At 38.7% G+C, this 20,901-nt stretch overlaps 1 protein-coding gene across 3 annotated transcripts in view; it reads left to right on the top strand.

The window, feature by feature from the left end:
* Positions 1-20,901, top strand: part of xylb (xylulokinase homolog (H. influenzae)) — an 88,908-nt gene that overhangs the window by 45,367 nt on the left and 22,640 nt on the right. For all 3 annotated transcript variants that reach the window (XM_017706810.2, XM_017706812.2, XM_017706811.2), the window contains 2 exons: positions 10,994-11,052; positions 14,792-14,879. In XM_017706810.2, the coding sequence (XP_017562299.1) occupies positions 10,994-11,052; positions 14,792-14,879 (147 nt within the window). The remainder of the gene's footprint in view (positions 1-10,993; positions 11,053-14,791; positions 14,880-20,901) is intronic.

Raw genomic sequence — 20,901 nt, 5'->3', positions numbered from 1 at the left:
ACTCTCTCACTCTCACACACTGTCTCTCCCTCACACACTCTCTCACACACTCTCACTGACTCTCTCTCTCTCTCTCTCACTCACTCATGCTCTCTCGCTCTCTCTCTCTCACTCTCTCGCTCTCATGCTCTCTCTCATGTTCGCTCTCTCACTCACACTCTCTCTCTCTCTCTCTCTCTCTCTCTCTCTCTCTTTCTCACTCTCTCTCTCACTCTCTCACACACACACACACACTCTCTCACTGACTCTCTCACACACACTCTCACTGACTGTCTCTCTCACTCACACACTCTCTGTCTCTCCCTCACACACTCTCTCTCACACACTCTCACTGACTCTCTCTCTCTCTCTCTCTCTCTCTCTCTCTCTCACTCTCTCGTGCTCTCTCTCTCTCTCATGCTCTCTCTCTCTCTCTCTCTCTCTCTCTCTCGTCCATCTCTCTCCCTCCTGTCCATATCTCCTTTTTTTTTCACTCTCTCCTACACTCCAGCAGCTGTGTTGGCACAGCTCTCTCACTGTGCCTTCTAGTCTTCCAGTATTGCCAAAGCCTTAAGACTAATTAGGATAATATAACACACATACTCATACACATAAACTATGTCAGTTTATGTCAGCGCTGATAGCAGCAGAGCAGTATACAATAACAATAGACACAATATGACAAATTGCTGTCAATTCTTACGCAATGAATTGTGGTGCAATATGACAGTGCAGAATGTTGATCCGCTATCCTTTGGGTTATACCATGGTGACACATGCTGTCACTTGCTGGCAGATGTGTGGCATCTTTCTCTCCTAGAATAAAATGAACTGTAAAGTGTGCAGTACAAGCTCTAAAGTGGTTGACATATTATTTGTCTCCAGTATTTTTGAATGTTTGGAATGCTGTATAAGACTGGGCTGATAACAATATTCAAACTTTTACTGCAGTACCTTATCCCGAACAATGCTTTCTTCGACATGTTCTTTTAAATTACAAACTGAAGGTGGGTTTGGCCTAAATCAGAAATGACTGTGCAGTACTGGAAGTGAATATATTTACAGATTGCAGACTAATCAAGAAGCACTGATGTTTATTGATGGTATTTTATATAGCCAGTCAGCATTTTAGATTTGGTAACATATTTGAAGTTTACAGAATCTGTTCAATACTTAGGATTGAAGTAATTCAGTTGGACTCATAAAAGTATTGAAATCCAATACCCAGCCTCAGTACGGTCTTCTAATACAACATTTCCTGAACTGCTAAAATGAGTCTGTTGATGGTGCAGTTTTTCATAAATTTCTCTTTAAACAGTTGGGCAATAGTTTGAATGCTCTCTTCCAAATTACATGTTTAGTTGATTTTCTAAGTGAAAATAAGTTGACACATTCTCTACACAAAACACACCAAAAGATGCAGTTTCCCTGCAATTTTAGTGCACAACTTCTATTTGTTAAGTTTGCCATATTGTAACAAATAAAACACAGGCTACCCCCTCCCCCCTATTTGTTTAGTTCAACAAATAAATAGTAATTGTGCATGTGTGCAAGTGTGTAACTTATTTTCACTTAGAAAAAATCAATCAAAACATGTCATTTGTCCAGGGGTAGCCAAACCTTTACTTGTGACTTCATATTATCCTTATCAGATGCATTATGTCACAGTATATTTTTTGGATTATATTACTGGTATCGTCAGTACTCCTGCAACATTGAACAACTGCGTGCATCATAGGATAAAAATCTTTAGACCAATTAGAAAGAAAGAGCCTGTAAACCAACTGCATTAACTACATAGCAAAAGTAACCAATTGTATGCCAGCCCCATTTTTTCTTAAGTTATTTTTGCAAAAGTAGTTGTTATTGTTATTATATATTTTTGTTTATTTTTTTTACAAGCATCAAATTGTTCTTTAAGCTTTTATAGCTTTTTTATGGGCATTCCTGTCTTAAACAAGTATTTAATTTATGTATGTTCTGTAATGCAGCATTGCATCCCTCAGAACATTTTGACAGTTCCTCAATTTTATAGCGGTTTCATGAAGTGCCTGTGTTATATTTTGATGTTATTTTTTGCCATATGGCCCACCTTACCTAATAGCATCCCAATTTCAGCTTTGGCACAAAGTCTAGGACTACCTTTCTAGATATGTGTTTACAGGATTAACCACTAATGATTCATGACGGAGATGATGTATTTTCATGTAGGCTTCATGAGTGTTCTGTGTGCCCAGGTGTTCTGTATTATTATTTTTTGCAGGATTAGAGGCTTAGTACATTTCAAAAATAACTCATTCATTGTGTGGATTTCATTTAAGATATTTCTACAGCAAATGTCATTTTATTTATATATATGTGTGTGTGTATGTATATATGTATGTATGTATGTATATGTATATATATATATATATATATATATATATATGTGTGTGTGTGTGTGTGTGTGTGTGTGTGTGTCTTACCCTATAAGAGCTCTTTTTTTACTAACTGGGCACAAATTCCCATAGACACAATTTTGTGGAATATTCTGGAAAGCCAACAAGCCTAAGATGTCCATATATATAATCTGCCTGTTTGTGTTTTATGCACAATAGTTGTTGTTTTGTCTTCCTTTATATTCAGTACTGAAGAATTCAGCTTGTGGTTAATTTGAAATGCCAGAGCCAAGGCTTTGAGAGACACAGCCAGTGGTGAGCATGACATGTATAATATCCGCACCGCCAGTCCATCTGCCTGTGTATCTCACTGTCACCGACGTCTTTGCTAAAATGAAACACTGACGACATGCTCATTCATAAGAGTGTGCATGATGGACTGGAGATTATGCAGTGGCCCGGCATTATGCAGCACTGGCCTGCTTGGTGTTCTGCGTGTACGAAGGCTGTAAACGTGTAGACACACACATACACAAACACTCTTGGCAGAGAGCAGTACAGCGCGGGTCTCATAAATATTTGATTAATGCAAATAAGGGTGATCTCAATCATTCCGTCACTCTATGTACGCAGCGGTAGGCTTCATACAGGCGCTTCCTTCTGAGAAAAAGGAGGAATAATCAGGAATAGCTGGCTTTGTTAGCCTCACTACCCACCCTGAGTCCTTCTGTTCACTCACATTTTCTGCTCAGAACAGTCTGGCTTTATTATGAGCTTTTGCAGAAGGTTAACTCACTTAGGTCGTTCTTGTTGATCCTAGAAGCTATGAAAATGTCTGAGAAGCTGAGCAGCCCATGTTGGGTTAGCTACATGCTGCAGACCCCATTATAATGTGGTGGCACATGCTTAGTCTTCCCTTCATTAGGGATCTTTTTCTGACCACAGGACCACTGTAGGATAGATCGTTTTGATTGACTGGCTGTTGTACTGTACTGTGCCTGATCAAGTACGCTATATAAACACCTGACCATTACCTGATCACAGCTTGTTGGACATCTTAGGTTTGTTGGCTTTCCAGAAGATTCCACAAGATTGTGTCTATGGGAATTTGTGCCCAGTCAGTAAAAAAGAGCTCTTGTAGGGTAAGACACAGATGGTGAACAAGAAGGCCTGGCTCACAATTGATCTTCAGATTCATTCCAGAGCTGTTCAGTGAGGTTGAGGTCAGGACTCTGTGCAGGCAACTGGAGTTCCTCCACAACAAACTCGTCAAGCTATGCATTTATGGACCTTGCTAAGCAAGCCTTAAGGCCTAGAAACATCAGTATAGTGTGGATGATGACCGTTAGCTAACCAACATCATTAATATTCAATTTCAGTTTTAGATATAAACATATGCATACTGTAACGACTGACGGCAAAAAAATGGGTATTTACAGCGCATCTCTAGAACAAATGGTTAGAAGAACTTGCACAGCTCAGCTTTTTTCTCACCATCAGGAGAAACAGTTAAGCAGGCTAATATCATCTCTACACGTTGTTGTTGAAAACAGAGCCTTTTCTTACCTTTTGGGGCAAACGGTGACTTGGAGTTATTTAAACATTGCCATAGCGATAGCATTTGTCCAGAATTTTGTGATGGTCTGATGTGAGCTTTGTCACTCTCTTTATTTACTTATGGTTGAAAAATAAAGTCATGAGAATGCAAGAAATCAGCAATCTGAAGCCTGACTTTCAAGTGGAGGAGACCAAGGCCTACTCAGACCCCCTCCATGATTATGTCCCTGCTACCATATTGGTGTAACTGCATGTGCTGAGAATGACCACATATTATTTGGGTGGTGGACCAGTGTTGTTCCTTTTTTAGATGAGCACCAGTCAGTTATTCTAAACCTGCAGAATCGCACCTATAGTTATATGCAAAAGTTTGGAACCCTGGTCAAATGAAATGTTTTGTTGATTTTCTAAATGAAAGTGAACACATCCTCTACAGAGAACACACTTTCTGCACCTTTTGATACACTGTTACTGTTTATTTTCTGAATTTAAAATACTGGAGAAATTAGAAAATGTGGCCTGTGCAATAGTTTTGGCACATTTTAAACTGCGTGTTTTATTTTTTCCAATATGTTGGAATAAGTGGAAATTGTGCACTAAGGTTTGCAGAAAATTGTGCAAGTTTGCCTACAGAGGATATCATTTCACTTTGAAAATCAACCGAACATGTGGTTTGACCAGGGGTGTATGCACTTTTGCATATAAATGTACAGTACTGTGCGAAAGTCTTGGGCACCTATGACACATTTTCAAAATCTATTTATTTGTATAGTATGTGTTTATTTGCTGAAAAAAGTGTTAATACTGGGAAAACAAATTATAGAATTTGTTCACAAAGTGATGAACCTCACCCCATCCTTGCTTGTGAGCGACTGAGCCTTTCAGTGATGCTCCCTTTATACCCAATCATGACACTCACCTGTTTCCAATTAACCTGTTCACCTGTGGAATGTTCCAAACAACAGGTGTTTTTTGAGCATTCCTCAACTTTCCCAGTCTTTTGTTGCCCCTGTCCCAACTTCTTTGGAATGTGTTGCAGGCATCAAATTCAAAATGAATGAATATTTGCAAAAAACAATAAAGTTTATCCGTTTGAACATTAAATATCATGTCATTGTAGTGTATTGAATTGAATATAGGTTAATAAGGATTTGCAAATCATCATATTCTGCTTTTATTTATGTTTTACACAACATCCCAACTTCATTGGAATTGGGGTTGTATATATGCACACATATGTGTGTGTATATGTGTACATCGCAGCTGTCGGAAGCAAACCTTGCATCTCCAAAATGGTAACTTTACAGGAGTAGGAAAAAAACATACTCTACTTTTAATGTAAGTCAATGGAACCAGACGTTTTTCCAAAGTCATTTTGAGGCGCTTCTTTTAGTTCATTAATCATGAAATTTACATACAATATAAAGAGCAACAGGTACTTTCAAATTATGTCAAAAACTAAAAATGGAGATACAAGGTTATGCTCTTGTGTTGTTTGTGTTCCATCCACAGTCTGACAAACCTGCTTCAGCCAGTTAATTGCTTCAGAAAGAGTTGATTGCTAGACTTAAGTTGGATCTGCTACTAAGAAAGAAAGAACTGAAGATGACAGTTTGCAGTAGTGAAAGTCCTCACTGTCTGAATATTTGTAACATGTACTATATGAGCTGTCCACCTCTGTTGTATGTGATGTTGACCCAAACAGGGTTCTGTTCAGACAGCAGGACATCTATCTATATGTGCAGCAGCCGTTGGTTTATGACAGGCTCTTAATGTCTCAAGAAGTTGGTTTTAGTATGCATAAAGTTGTTTACTCCTGGTATTAATAGTCATTGGGTTATTCGACTGTAGATGGACAGTGCTAGGTACAGGTTTGATCTTTCAGACCGCCTTAGGTCAGGTACATGTATGACTACATAACATTTGTAACATGAACACCAAAGTGCCAGATAGACCCCGAACTGCAACAAAGGATCGCCTGATCAACTGGACCATCACAGCAAGCAGCTGTGTGGCTTCATTCTTTTCACCTTTTTCTTTATTATGTTAGTAGTACTTGAACATTTGTAACAACTCAGATATGTTCACAAAGCCTTTCTGTTTGTTTTTGTCTGACATTAAATGCAGAGAGGTACTGATACAGTAATTGTGCGTGGTCGTCACTGGAGATACATATGATTTTGAGATGGATGGATAATATCAAGAGAGAACAGGTCAGTGATATATTTGCAGTAATCCTGTGACCAGTAAAGATCTGGAGAGATACAACCCCATTTCCAAAAAAAGTTAGGATGCTGTGCAAAATGTAAATAAACAAAATGCAAATAATTTAAACCCTATATTTCATTGTAAATGGTACAAAGTCAACATATCAAATGTTGAAACTGAGATTTTTTTTTTTTTTAATATATGCCCATTTTGAATGTGATGCCAACAACACATTGCAAAACATTGTGACAGGGGACAGGGACAGTAAGAGGCTGGTAAAATTGTGTAATGCTTTTTTTTAAAAAAAACACACCTGGTGGTTGATTGACAACAGGCCAATAACATGATTGGGTGTGAAAAGAGCATCCCAGAGAGGATGCGTCTTTCAGAAGTAAAGATAGGGAGAAGTTCACCACTCTGTGAAAGACTGCACAATCAAATTCAATTCAAGATGAACATTTCTCGACAGAAAATGGCAGAGGACCTTTGCTTTTTGGAACATAATAACATTAAAAGTTTTTGAGAATTTGGAGAAATCTCTGTATGCATGAGACACGGCCAAAAACCAGCATTTGATGACCCTCAGGTGGCGCTGCATTAAAAACAGACATGACTCTGTAGAGGAAATCACTGCATGGGCTCAGGGACACTTTGGAAAAACACTGTCTATGAAAATAGTTTGTTGCTGCATCCACAAATACAGGTTTTAGCTCTAAGATACAAAAAAGAAACTGTCCATAAACAGCATCCAGGAATCCTCAGCCCATGCTCATTTAAAATGGACTGAGGGGAATTGGAAAATTTCTTTAGCCCGCTGTGTCCTCTGGGCTGAAGACCACTCAGCTTGTTGTCACTGCACAGTTCAAAAGCCAATATTCATGATGTTATATGGGTGCATTATTGTACATGGCATGGGTGACCAGCACGTCTGTGAGGGCACCATATCGCTCAGCATTAAATATACATGTTTTGGCAATGTTTTTCAGGGAAAGCCTTGACTATTTCAGCAAGACAATGTAAAACCATATTCTGCTTGTATTGCAACAGCATGGCTGTGTATTCAAAGAGTCCAGGTGCTAAACTGACCTGCCTGCAGTCCAGACCCGTCACCACTGAAAATATTTTGCGCATTATGAAATGAAAAATATGACTAAGGAGACCCGAACTGACAAGCAGTTGAAATCATGTTTTAAGCAAAAATGGGAAAACATTTCATTTTCAAAACTACAGAAATTGGGTTTCCTCAGTTCCCAAACACTTAGTGTTGTTAAAAAAAGAGGTGATGCAGCACAGTGGTAAACATGCCCCCGTCCCAGCTTTTTGGAACATGTTCCTTTTTCCTGACTGAAACATTATCTTGATTTTTATTTACATCATCATGGATCAGCCACAGTGGAAAAATAATGGGCCTCATTCACCAATTATTCCTTAGTAAAGATTTCTTCTTAAAACCCACTCATGCAGTTTTTATGAAGATTCTGTCAGTCACCAGCATTTTCTTATTTGGGATTTGTTCTTGAGTAAGAACAGAATCTGTGCACTCGCAAGAGCGCAAAGTGCTAACAATCCTTTAATTAAAGAACGCTTCATGAATCTGACTTTTTCTTAGGAACTTTCTCAAGAACAAAAAAAAAAAAAAAAGACTTGGGAAGATATTGGAGAATGAGGCCCAACATTAGCCAATAATATCATGTTTCACACCCCTCTCCCACCAACCCTATGTACTATCCAGTGCTCCACTAGCTCTGAAACTCTCTGTAATAGTGTAGATTTCAGATTCACGTTGACGTTGAGAAACGGGGCTCATTCTGGTCCGCTTTGTTGTTATTGGTTTAATTGTAAATGTTGGTCTAGACGAAGACAGATCCACTCATAATGTGCTCTGTTATTAAATTCATCATGAGTTGTCCGACAAGGCTTAAGTAATACCCAGCCTGAAAATATGGAGAAACCGCTGTTGCGGTTCCATTGTGTTCCTACATGCAATGCTGTATCGATTTCTTTCTCTCAGAAGATGAAAGATGCAAAGGTAAACAGCTTGGTGCAGCCACATGTTTACTTCAGCCCTGTCGCTGTCAATAGTAATAGCCAAGAGGTTATTGACAGTGCACAGGGTGAAGACAGAAAAGATGTCGGTCCCCCAAATGTTCTTTTGAATTCTGGATCTTTGGTAATCCTGATATTGTTCATATACATAAGCAGGTTTATAGAGTTCTACAAAGAGAGATTTATGTCTTTGTGTCTTTACAACATTCAGATTAAGGCTTCCCGTTCTGCTATTATCTAACCTTGAATTTAAAACTGCTCTTTTCTCATGATCACTTATTATTATGGCTCTTCAGTTGTTCAGTATTGCAAAGAGACTGTTTGAATCAGAGAACACGCATATTCATTCTGCAACAGTAGATTTGGCAGCCCTTCCCCCATCACTACATCCATTCATCTAAGCCCAGCATCATCCCTACATTAACTCAGACTTTTATATTCTCTTCTTTCTTTCTCTTGCGTTAGACGTTCTCCTACATGGTGGTGCAGTTTCCTTCCCCTCTCTCTGTGTAATTATAATTGGTTTTCCTCCCTACCCCGACCTTTGATGTACAGCCGTCATTGATGGTCAATGAAAGAGCGGGAACGAAGCAACAAATCAATCGTGCAAGGCTCAGACTGGATCCATTTCATTCTTATTGGCACCCCAAGGCTACACTCGGCGGCGTGACAGGTTTTAATAGTGTACGCAGGAAGGGGTAGTGCCACGTGGCTGTGCGAGGTGATGATAATGTGCTGCAAGAGGGAGAAAAGCCATTGTGGGCTCTGGTGGGGAGCGTTGCCAGCTTACATGGATCATGGTTATGCTTGGATTTGTAGAACTGCAGGGCACAAAAGATAGAGCATCCAGAATGCTGAAGAAAGAAGGAGCTTCCTCAGGCCTCTCTGAACTGATGCATGCTCTTAGCCAGTGGTTCATGGACATATGAACGCACTAATTTTGGTGTCTGAAATGGAACAAAACCTCAGGTCTCCAAAATGGTAGCCATACAGGAAAAACATGAAATGTTTTTAACCAATGTCAGAAAATTCTAAGTAATTTTGGACCTATTCCATCAGTCCATTCATCATAACATTTTCAGACAATGTAAAGGGGAACTGACATTTTTAAATGATTTAAAATGATGTTTTTAATGCTTTTAAATTGTTAGTGCTACTACTTTTGTGAATGTCTAACACACTTCACACTTCACACTCAGGCCGAAGCCCAACTGATTGCACACTGTTGTTTGTAGCCCTCTCATTCAAATACAGCTTTGAAATGCAACGTCCATTGATGGTTCTTTCAAAAGAGTCTGGTTACTGACATCACATGCACTGTCTGCCACAATGGTGGTAGTAGTGGCCAGCAGCTCATCATTTTCATGCTTCTGTGTGTTAGCGACACAGAATGGTTTAACAAGTCATCTGTGACAGATTCCGCATGCATTTCCTAATAGAATCTGAAGGTGTCCTACAGGAAACCAGTGGTCTGTAATGGTAACAATTAAGTCAATTAAGTTTTATTCTTAATGGTTCTAATTGTCTTTTTTTTCAGCAGGGTTTTCATGAGTTTGGTGGCCTGTTTGTGTTTTTTTTTTTTTTTATCCCTAATAAACCAGGCATAATCATTGTGGTAGGTTTTATTTTGGAAAAGTACCATATTTAAATCTGTTATTATCAGTATGACAAAGCTAAAATCCATCCAGTGTAACTCTTGTTGCATAATAATATGTGCCTCACTGTTTTTCTCCTCATAAAACCGACAAAAACATAGGTCGGTGGTGCATCTCAGGCTGAGAGGACCCTTCTTGGTTCTGTCCAGCTACTGTACTGGGGAATTTCTATGCATCACCAAAGTACATTGAGTATCGAGCAGCATTTCCAAGTTAACCACACAGTGGAGGCAGTAATATCAGTAATTCTGCAGAGTAAACTGGACAGTGCTCACACAAGAACTGTAGATGAACCAACGAGCAGAAAACTGGAAAGTTACAGTTCACCTCGAGCTTCCAATGAAACAAGAATCCACAAGCTGTATGAGCGTGAGTGCTACAGTCAGGGAGGAGTTGGAATGTGTGGCCACTGTTGCTCTTACTGGAAGTTAATGATGTAAAATTGGAAACGTTCGTAAAACCCTGTGATTGCATGTTTATGCGAACCCTGCATTCAGAGGTGAAAATAATGTAATTGAATTATTGCACGTAATAATTTTGATAAACATTTTTATGAAATAAATTATTTTAATAATTTGTCAGCCTATTGCAACAGCAATGAGATGCTTGTCATGTCCGTGGTATCTGACACTTCTACTGCTATGTTTGTAGTGGCAGGCAAGTGCTGAAATTAGCTATGTAGTCTTATAAAAACACTAATTTCAATGATGATTTTTGAAAATGTGTGTATACATGGCAGACAACTACAAACATTCAAAATATGTTTAGTGAAATTAAAACATTATAGGCTATTAAAAAGATCAGTTAATGTTCACAGCCCTTTGCCCAGCAGATGAGAATGAGGTGGAGGTTGTGCCTATTGTAGAAAGATCAGAAAAACTGTGGTCTCCTTTATGTAGTATCAGAACCACATCTGTCGTTTGGCCACTAAGAAGAAGCATGACCTTTTTTCTGGCTCTCCACTCCATTCAGCCCATTTAGTGCCACAAATATAGAATAAAGCTTAATTTGTCAATTTAGCCTTTAAAGAAAAATGTCAGCAGAACCAATGCATGAATTGTTACAGGAATATATAATGCATGCGCACACATGCACACAAACCTTCCGAACACTCTACACCTGAGGCACTGCCTTGCATTTGGCATTACCGTAATGTGTTCTTCATTTTAGTTCCAGGAACGCGTGTGCTGGCGACGGGAGGGGCCTCGTCTAACAAGGACATTCTTCAGGTATGCAGCAATAGAAGGAAAAAATAGCTTGACAAATGCATACTTATTTTTTTGACCTCAATATGAATTCTGAAAAGCTCAATTTTGTAGGTTTTCCAGTACTTTCTTTTCATAGAATTTAAATTACATTCTCGGAACTGTTGCGCAACATAAACAGCAGTGCACATGTGTGCGATTGTTGTCGTCGTCCCTGAGGTGCTATCTGAAAAGAACTGTATCCGCCTGTAGAAGACCACAGCTGTGTTTGGTTTGATATCAGTGCACCCTCACCTCTGCTAACATCAGTCTTCATACGTATGTATACGTTTGTGAAGGAAGGGTGGGGATTACTGCTGTGATTGCATGAATGTATGCATTTTTTGTTTTCAGGCCTTGAGCTTTAATGCATACATATTTATGAATGTACAGTACTTTGTGTGCTTTGCAGAGAGAGATTTGTGGAGCGTAGCTAATGTACTCTGTATTTGCATGCACTAAGTACATCTGTCCCCAAGCGTAAAACAAAGAACACAAATATTAAGCGAGCACAGTTTTTTGTCCTGATGTTTTTTATACTCTGTGGATACCCTACATGGACAAAAATATGTAGATACCCCAATATCACATCCATCCTTTTCTTATGGAGCATTCCATTCCAAAACTATAAGCATTCATGTCGAGTTGGTTGCCTTTTTGTTACTATAACAGCCTCCACTATGTTGGGAAAGCTTTACACTAGATTTCTGAAACATGGCTGTTGGGATGCACTTCTTTTCAGTCAGTCAGACACTGATGTTGGGTAATAAGGCTTGGATTGCAGTCACCACTTCATCCCAAAGGTGTTGGATTGGGTTGAGGTCAGGGCTCTGTGCAGGCCTGTCAAGTTCTTCTGTGCCAGAGTCAGCAAACCGTTTCTTTATCAAGCTTGCTTTGTGCACTGGTTGACTATCATTGTGAGAGACAAAATGCCCTTCCCCAGACAACACACAGTTTTCTTGAATGTCAGTGTATGCTGTAGCATTAAGATTTCCCTTCAATGGAAATATAGCCCATGGCCCAAACCATGAAAAACAGCCCCAGACCATTATCCCTCCTGTACCAAACTTTACAACTGGCATTCAGGCAGCAAGCTCACACTTTAATTTAGGTTGCCAAATGGTGAAGCATGATTCTTATTGGATTTTTTAGAGTTCAGTTTACCTGCCTTCCCAGCTTGGACTGAAGGCTTTGTTCTGATGTGATGATTGTCACTAATATGATAGTTGCAAGCTTTTGTTAGAGGAATCATATGAAGTGAAAAGCTCAATGTTTCCAAATGTTGGGTTCTTGCCTTTAATTCAAGTTCAAATGTGGGATCAAGAGTGTAATAGATTGAAAGTCAGTGTTGAAAAATATGAAAACTGAGCATTTGAAACAGTATATAGAAATTTTGAAGTGTATCAATGATTTGCCCACTGGCCTCTTCCAAGGCTCCAAGGTCTTTCACAGAAACTGCTGTAGGCACCTGGGAGCATCCTCCCATATTAAAACGTGTGGGGACGGGAGGGGCTTAAGCGTTCACACCACCTTGATCTAAAGACTGGGATCTCACTCTCAAATTCTACCAATTGTGATTGTTCAGGCTCACTTTAGGCCGGAGAGGAAGATATTGAAAGATTTTAGTCGAGGACTTACTTATCTGAGACAAATCGCTCTTCATCGTGTCTAATTAGAGCTCTGCAGAATCAAGACATTTTCACACATCAAATATCGAAAATCAAATCTTGACCTCAAAATCGTAATACTGCTAGAATGAACTTTCTCGTTCCTCCTTCATGGAGTAGCTGCACTGTGCAGTGTGCAGAACAGAGTGAGTTTTGGAGACAGTTTGTTCTGTAAATTGGTTCTGACTGATGATAGTAGCACCTTGTTCCCTCTCCCTAGAATCTTAATGAAATCGCCCAGCTTCCATCAATGAGAAAAGAAAAAAAAACTACTGTCAAAGGAGTTTAAATAGCACTCTAGAAGCAAGTCACCACCTTTTATTTGAATTAAGTGCATGCTTGTTCTGCTTTTACTTTTCAGTGGAGGTAAAAGTCAGTTTAATTGGAAAAAAACAAAATGGCAGTTGCAGAGCTTTATGCGGAATTTTTAGTCAATCAGTTTAGCAAAAACTTTTAGAAAAATGTGTAACACAGCATTACATATATTATATTATCATTGTGCTATAATTAAAATATAATTACATAATGGACTACCATGTAGGAAGAAAGCTAGAGCAAGAGAAAATGAAAGTTAATGCAGGGCCGGTTCTGGGCCTGGATAAAACAATGTGGTGATGGGAACATTTATTTGGGGCTGCACTGTTGATTGCTTATGTTGCAAACACCATATTGTGCACAAACAGTGCAGTCCATTGGTAATTAGGCAGCCAAATCTTTGCTGTTTTTTGCTCTGCGCTTGAGCAGTTTGGATTTGAATTGAAACAGAGACTATGATGAATGTCAGCAGAAGGCCTGCTGCAGTGGAAGAATATATTCTGCTATATACTGGCACAGCCGTGTACATCACATCTAAGGCCTTTTCAGGGAATTATGAGGTTACTGAACAATTATCTGTTCAGGTGCTTCATGGCCGTCACATAATTAGTTACATAATAAACCATATATGAGGGTTTTCACACAAAACATCTCCTTGAATACATTATTTACTGTGAAGTCTTTATCAGGAAGTGGTGATGTGTGCCTGCATGTAATTACACTTCATACAATACAGATATGTTGGCATTAGAGAGGTTTGGTGCTCTAAATTGTGGTTTCAAATGTAATGATTTGTGTACACAGTATTCTGGCTTCTTAAATGAGAAAGTATTCTTAGGTGCTATGGCATAGAAAAACCACCTTTGGCTCCCTAAAGAACCTTTCAGTGGGTTATTAATTAACGACCTGTATTTGTAACTGAGATGTGCCAACATGCAAGAACTTTCAAGAACAGCATGCAAGAGTTTTAAGAACTTCCACATAATGTGATGGTTCTATATTAATTAAATGTTTTTTTTTTCTTCCTAGAACGTAGAGCCTAGCCCAGTGCCATTTAGGAACCTTTGATTTTAAAAGGCGGTTCCACCAATTTTTCTAAATGTCTGTATAATTCATTCACTGAAATGTAAATAAAGTCATTTAGAGTGGTTTGATGTGAAACGGTGTATTGTAGACAATCCCAAAGATTCTGCTTTCTTTATAGTAGTAGGTTCACAATGTCTACAGCATAAATATTGCCATTTTATTTACTGTCCATAGCTGCCACTGAATCTACATGTCTTCTGAGTTTTTATGTATAATGTTTATAATGATGAAATAGTGATAAATCTTTAAAATAAGCTTTCTTTGGGAGTTATTTTGCCTTACACCACCTGTATTGAATAGGTTTTAAAATACATTTTTTGAGCTGAAACATACATCTCTAAACTATCGTGAAACAATACTTTGGCATTGGGCATTTTAATTGTATGCATTTCATGTAATAACTGTCTGTGATGTAGCTTTTAAAGGCATCAACCATTATGGTTGTCTGGTTCTTATCACCACCACTGCGACCAGTTCTGACTCAGTAAGTTTCTCTATAATAGACCATTTCGCATTAAACCGCCCTGAATGACGTTACATCTTAACATATTGAGTTCTGCAGAAATTATTTTAAAAATTGGTGGAATTCCCCTTTAGGAGTGTAGTATCAAGAACACATTTACAGATTAATTTTAACATCTTCTGTTCTGCTGCAGGTTTTGTCTGACATCTTCAATGCTCCAGTATACACTATTGATGTGGCCAACTCTGCTTGTCTAGGCTGTGCCTACAGAGCTGTGCATGGTAAGATCTACAGCTATATTTGAGCAATAAACATTCCTTCAATGATGTAAATGTTTACTGCAGCTGCTGCAATGTAAATGTCAAATGTGTAACGTCTGTCAAAAATATATCTGTTTATGACTATTGTAAATGCTGAGCCTTAAACGGCTCAAATCATTTGAAAAAATCTGTGCTATTTTCAAGTAGAGTTTCATTAAGGATGCAAGCATTGTTTAACATGTTGTTCCCAGTCCATGCTAGAGATGTTCGCCATTAAATGTTCACCATTAAATGTGGACCATTTGAGGTACTAGTATCCCAATACTGACATAACTGATTGGGTTCTCAGGGTTTTAACAGGCCTGTAAAAACTTAGTTTTGCTTGTATTGTATTACCTAATTACCTAAATGTATTACCTAATACTTTGCCACAATGGAATACTAGTGGCTTAATGCAAGCTTGTTACAAAGGACTCATTGTTAAAGATGTGACCAAAAAGGCAGATCAAATCTAAAGTTAGTAATAATAGTTAAAAAAAAATAAAAATTCTTGTTCATAGTATCTGTAGCATGGCTTTTTAGTTTACTAGGTTTAATAGTCTAGCTGATGCGATCTGGGCCCAGAAACAGTGAAATTATTTTTTTTTTATAAACTAACATGTTGACACATGGGACATGTTGAAAACACAGAGTCTTGAATCATCAACATTGTACCGGTTGTTTGTAGTTTAAGTTTCTTAGCTCATCTGAAGAGGCAGCATCTGTCTCATCCAGCTTGAGGACCTACTGATTTCACAGCTGTTTTTGAATAATAAATTGATTTAAAAGGTATTCCAGTGTGCATGCTGCTACTGAATTTAGCCTCTTAACGACAGTGTATAGACATGAGCTTTTAAAAGAATTTACATTCTAAATTTCTAATATCTTGTCCAACTCTCCCTTCTGTAACAGTTAGTGTAACTATATTGTGTGCTATATTGCTCCATGCATTGGGTCACATTCAGCCAGACATTTGTTCCTTAAGAATGCTCAATCATAATTCTTGAGCTTCTGTCTCTTTGCTTCTGTCAGGACTGTGAGCCAGACAGACTCATCAATCTGATTACGTTAATATGACATGATGGAGGGAGTTCTCGCTTGTGCTGCTTGAGCCATTCCAACCACTCTCCCAAAACTGGCCTCTCAAATGTGATACATCCTCTTGCTTAATTACTGTAATTGAGTGGAGGGCTTTTAGAGAGCTATGTCCTTGAAATAGACTTTAATAACTGTTTATTATTTATTTTTGTTCTGTGCATTTTTTTTTCATTGTGTTCATCAATGCTATTGTAAAGCAGCACAAATGGTGCTCTTAATAGAAACCTGGAGAAGAAGTGACTTTTGGTTTTTGTCCTGTAATTCATAAATCCACAGATTTATTTCGAATTCTCATGTAGCATTCCCAGCAACAAGCTTTTGTTAATTAAACAAGAGCAGGTGACGCAACCAAGCTACATTCTTTTGCTTGGAAAATGTCATGCCATTTCCATAGAGATTGCTGATGCGTCTGCACTCCTGACCTCCACACTGCTCCATTTATTTAAAACTGGAGAGCCTACATAACAGTCTACTGGATGAATGCAATCTCCACCTAGATCATGTGGAGGAGCATGGGGGCGGGATAGGCTGCTATGTCTGTATGCTGGTCATGTATGTATTCTCAGGTAATACGTCACACAATGAAATGTGTATTAAGTTGGCAGCATTGAATGTACTGTCTGCAGATTTTTGTTTAATCAACCTCAGCTTCTTTCTTTTTGGACATAATAAAGTTAATAAAGTGCACAATTATGTTGCTATATTCCCGATAACCCATGATAAAATTATGCTCTAGGACAAAACAATAGCTCTTCTAATTAGTGTATTCAGCTACCTTAAGGTGCACACAGGTGTTCAAATAGACACTCAAAACTTAGTCTCCATATAAAAGCATTGCTTTGAAGCAGCCACAAAGAAGCCAGTAATCACCCTACCCCAGGGCCGAGTGCCAGTCAAGAGAGTATACCCCCCCTCAGCTTTGAGCTAAAGAGCAGAGACGTAGATGTAAAAATATGTTTGCTTGTTACTCTGTTAACATAACATAAATCCTGTCAAACCCATTTTCACAGAGGGCCACATCAGCATAATGGTTGCCCTCAAAGGGCCAGATGTAACTGTAAGACAGTATAAATGTAACTAAATGTAACCAAATGTAATGTAGAATAAATGTAAGTGCTCCTTAATGTTAAATAACTCTGAATTTATTACTTATTCAACTTATAAATATTTGCATAGATGTAAAAATATGTTTGCTTGTTGCTCTGTTAACATAAATCCTGTTAATTTGTCAGATTAAGAAACTCCTATTACTCCATCAATCAACGATCAAACTATCCAAGTGAATAAAGAAAAATATCATCAAACACAAGTTATGACATTAACTAACTCAAAACTTTGTCACAGTTGAAAGGGGCAGAATAACAATACAACCAACAGCTGTGAGCTGCTAAGAACATGTGTAACAGATGTGGCATTTTACAAAAAAACAAATGGCTGCACATCCTTACCGAGGTCATACATACACTTAATGACAGACGGTTTGATTACAGTAAACATTTGTCTGCAAAAACACAAACCTGTGTAAACACTAAATACATTGCTACACATATAAAATGGTAAATGTAATAAACAGGCTTCAGCATACACTGCTTCAAAAAAGCACCCTGAAAAAGACTTTGAGCGATTTCTTCAGCTACACTAAAGCTTTCACAGCTGCGTCGTTTGGGGCCGTAGCTCTTGCGAACATATTCTGCTGCGATCGCAGTTTGCCTTTTAATTCCTGTACAATTTGTTGCTTTTCTTGAAGGCTAACTTTGGCACACTTAGCTCCGTGTTTGGTATCAAAGTGCCGATGTAAACTGTTCTCCTTGACAACCGCCACCGCCTCACAACACAAAAGACATACCGGTTTTTCTCCTTGAAGCACAAACATGTATTCGCCTTCCCATCTCTCTTGAAACGTCTTCCATCGGCATCAATTTTTCTTTTCCTGGACATTTTGGGATCAATATTTGTAGCTATTTCTTAATTCCACTTGTTGAAAAAAATCACATCGAAGAGTACACACTGTAATCTAATGGCTTAATGCCGTCGCTTCACGGGTAACATAATCGGCATGAATTGTGGGAAATGTAGTTTTAAGGTCAATGCACGCTTTAGTATTAGTGGCGGAATAATTAATAATTAAGTCTAAAAGCGTGCATTGACCATAAACTCCATTTCCCACAATTCATACTGATTATGTTACCCGTGAAGCGACGGCATTAAGCCACTAGATTGCAGTCAATCAGATCCAGATCTTTTAAGCTCTTGCAGGCCACATCAAATGACACGGCTGGCCACATTTGGCCCGCGGGCCTTGAGTTTGACACATGTGCTCTAGAGTATCTAAAATTTCTATGATTGGACCAAGAGAAATGCTCAAAAATTGCCTGGAACATCTCTTAACATTTAAGTTACATTAAGAGTAAGGAATGTTTTGCCCTTTTCTGTAAAGCTGCCATTTTTGGACAGTGATGATATCCATGAGGGGGAGAAGCACATTTTGCCAGTGTATGCACTAGGCCCATAAATTGCAGGTTTAGACTTGTGCTCCATAATACATCTGATTCCTGCCTTAAACTGCTGCAAAAAGCTTATTACATCCAGCCTGTAGGGTATCTAGACATCTGTGACTATTTACATAATAACTTAGTATAACGCTGCTGTCAGAACAAAACCTCGTATCTCAATTTTTGTCATTTTTCAGCTTTTGACACGCCTATTGACTTTTACATTGTGTGTAAATTTCATGATAAATGGACCAAAAGAAATGGCCCAAAATAATGTGAAAAGATGTCTGGTTCCATTGACGCACGTTAAAAATAAAGTATGTTTTTTTTCTTTCTCCTGTGAAGTTACTATTTTGGAGATGCAAGGTTTTGATCAGACAGCAGCGATATAATAACTTGCATAAGGGCTTAGTGTCATACTCCTCGCTGAAAATGTTTTACATACTGAGCTTCTTCTCTTAACTAGCTTTTTGTCTTTGCCACCATAGAGTAGGCAGGAAAATGATTATGTACGTTCCGCAGCACTGACATACTTTCATCCTGACAAAGGCACCAAACAGTGAGGTGCTGAAATGTTCAACATGTAATAGCGTGTGACTCTGTGGTCGATTAATTCAAACAGCTTCCTGCAAGCTGCAGCGTCTAATGTCCTAATCACCGGTTTCATCAGGCACCCACTCTATAGTGATTCACAGGAGGCCTAACATGCGATTCTCAGCCTGTGCTTTCTGTGGCCTGAAAGAGGAGACCTCAGAACTTATTAACCTGTCTTTGTCAGCCTGCCGAGAGCCACTGGCAAAGAACTCAGGATCAAAGCCACATCATGACTAGCTTGATATTGCAATTTGTGCAGAGTCCATTACTGTTAAATGAATTCAGCATCGTTCAAGCACATGGGCTTTCTAGTTTAACAAATGCTTAGACATCTGGTGGGGAAAAGAGCCTGATGAGACTCCAGTGGCAAAATCTATACAGTGCGTACATAGAGATTGATCAAGTTTGGTATCATGACATTTTCCAGATATATCAAATCATGAAATTATGTTTAAGCTTAGATTAAGAAAGTTCGTGCTTCTAGAGTGCTGCTACTAGAATGTCCAACCTGCTGTGCCTTAATTTGTTCAGTTCTTCTTCTCTTCTTTCACAAAATAAACTTGCTATGTACTTGCTATTTTTGTGAAAACCAGCCCTGACACCCATATGTGCGTGTTGAGAATCTCATTATAAAACCATGGGCATTAATATGGCATCAGTACCCAAATCCCCCCCCCCCTTTTTTTTTTTTTAAAGCTGTAACAGCTTCCTCTCTTCTCTTTCCACTAGATTTTAGAACAAGGCTCGAGATCTGGGCTCTGTGAAGACTTATCAAGTTTTCAAGTTATCAAGAACACAGTTCTCTAGAATGCTATTGTTGTCTATAGTATTAGGATTTACCTTCGCTGATATTAAGAGTAGTCCCAGGCCGTTACACCTCCTCCTCCAGATGTTATAGGTGGCAGCATGCATTCGAGCAGGGGCGTTTCTTCTGGCATCTGCAAAATTTAGATGGCTAGATGGTGAAGCATGATTTATTGCTCCAGGGGTTTTCACTTCTCCAGAGTGTAATTACAGTGTGCTTTATACTACTCCATCCTACTTTGCATTGAGCATGCCAATTTTTGGCTTGTGTGTGGCTGGTCACCATGAAAATCCAGTCCATGAAGCTCCTGACAAACAGTTCTCGTGCTGATGTTGCTCCCAGAGGAAGTTTGGGACTTGGTATTGATCTTTACAACCTTGGAAAAACACTTTTACACCTGTTCTGTAAGCTTGTTTTGCCTACCATTTTGTGAATGAACTGTTGTTGCTCTTAGAGGTTTTCACTTTAGAATAACAGCACTTACAATTGACTGTGGCAGTTCTAGCCAGGCAGGAAGAGACCTAGTAAAACAGTGCCACGTTGAAAGTCACTGAGCTGTTCAGTAGAACTCATTCTACTTTGTCTATGGCTGTACCTGAAAACACTAATTAGAAGGGATTTTGCATTAACAGCATTTAGCAGACACTCTTATCCAGAGCGATTACAAGAAGTGCTTTGTCTATCTAGAGAAATTATCTTTGCGAAAAAGACAGTCCTGAGCTCAGATACTGTAGATACCCAGAAAAAAGGAACAGAGTTGAACACAGAACTCTGTGCTGTACAATACAATAGAATACAATAAACTACAATACACAGTGCAATACAATAAAATATAATATGTAAATGCAGCACAATATATTGCAAACAATACTTAATTCAATGTCCACATACTTTTGTCCATGAGGCGCTCAGCAAGTTACATACATCAAAGTTCTGTTTTTGTTATCTATCAGTGGTGCTGTGTGACCTGATATTTTCCCCAGTATTAAAATATTACATGCAGAGTTCACAAACT

Source organism: Pygocentrus nattereri, chromosome 3 (genome assembly GCF_015220715.1).
Source record: "Pygocentrus nattereri isolate fPygNat1 chromosome 3, fPygNat1.pri, whole genome shotgun sequence".
Lineage (NCBI taxonomy): Eukaryota > Metazoa > Chordata > Actinopteri > Characiformes > Serrasalmidae > Pygocentrus > Pygocentrus nattereri.
The sequence above is the reverse complement of the archived record's forward strand: the minus strand, read 5'-3'. Positions and strand labels throughout refer to the sequence as shown.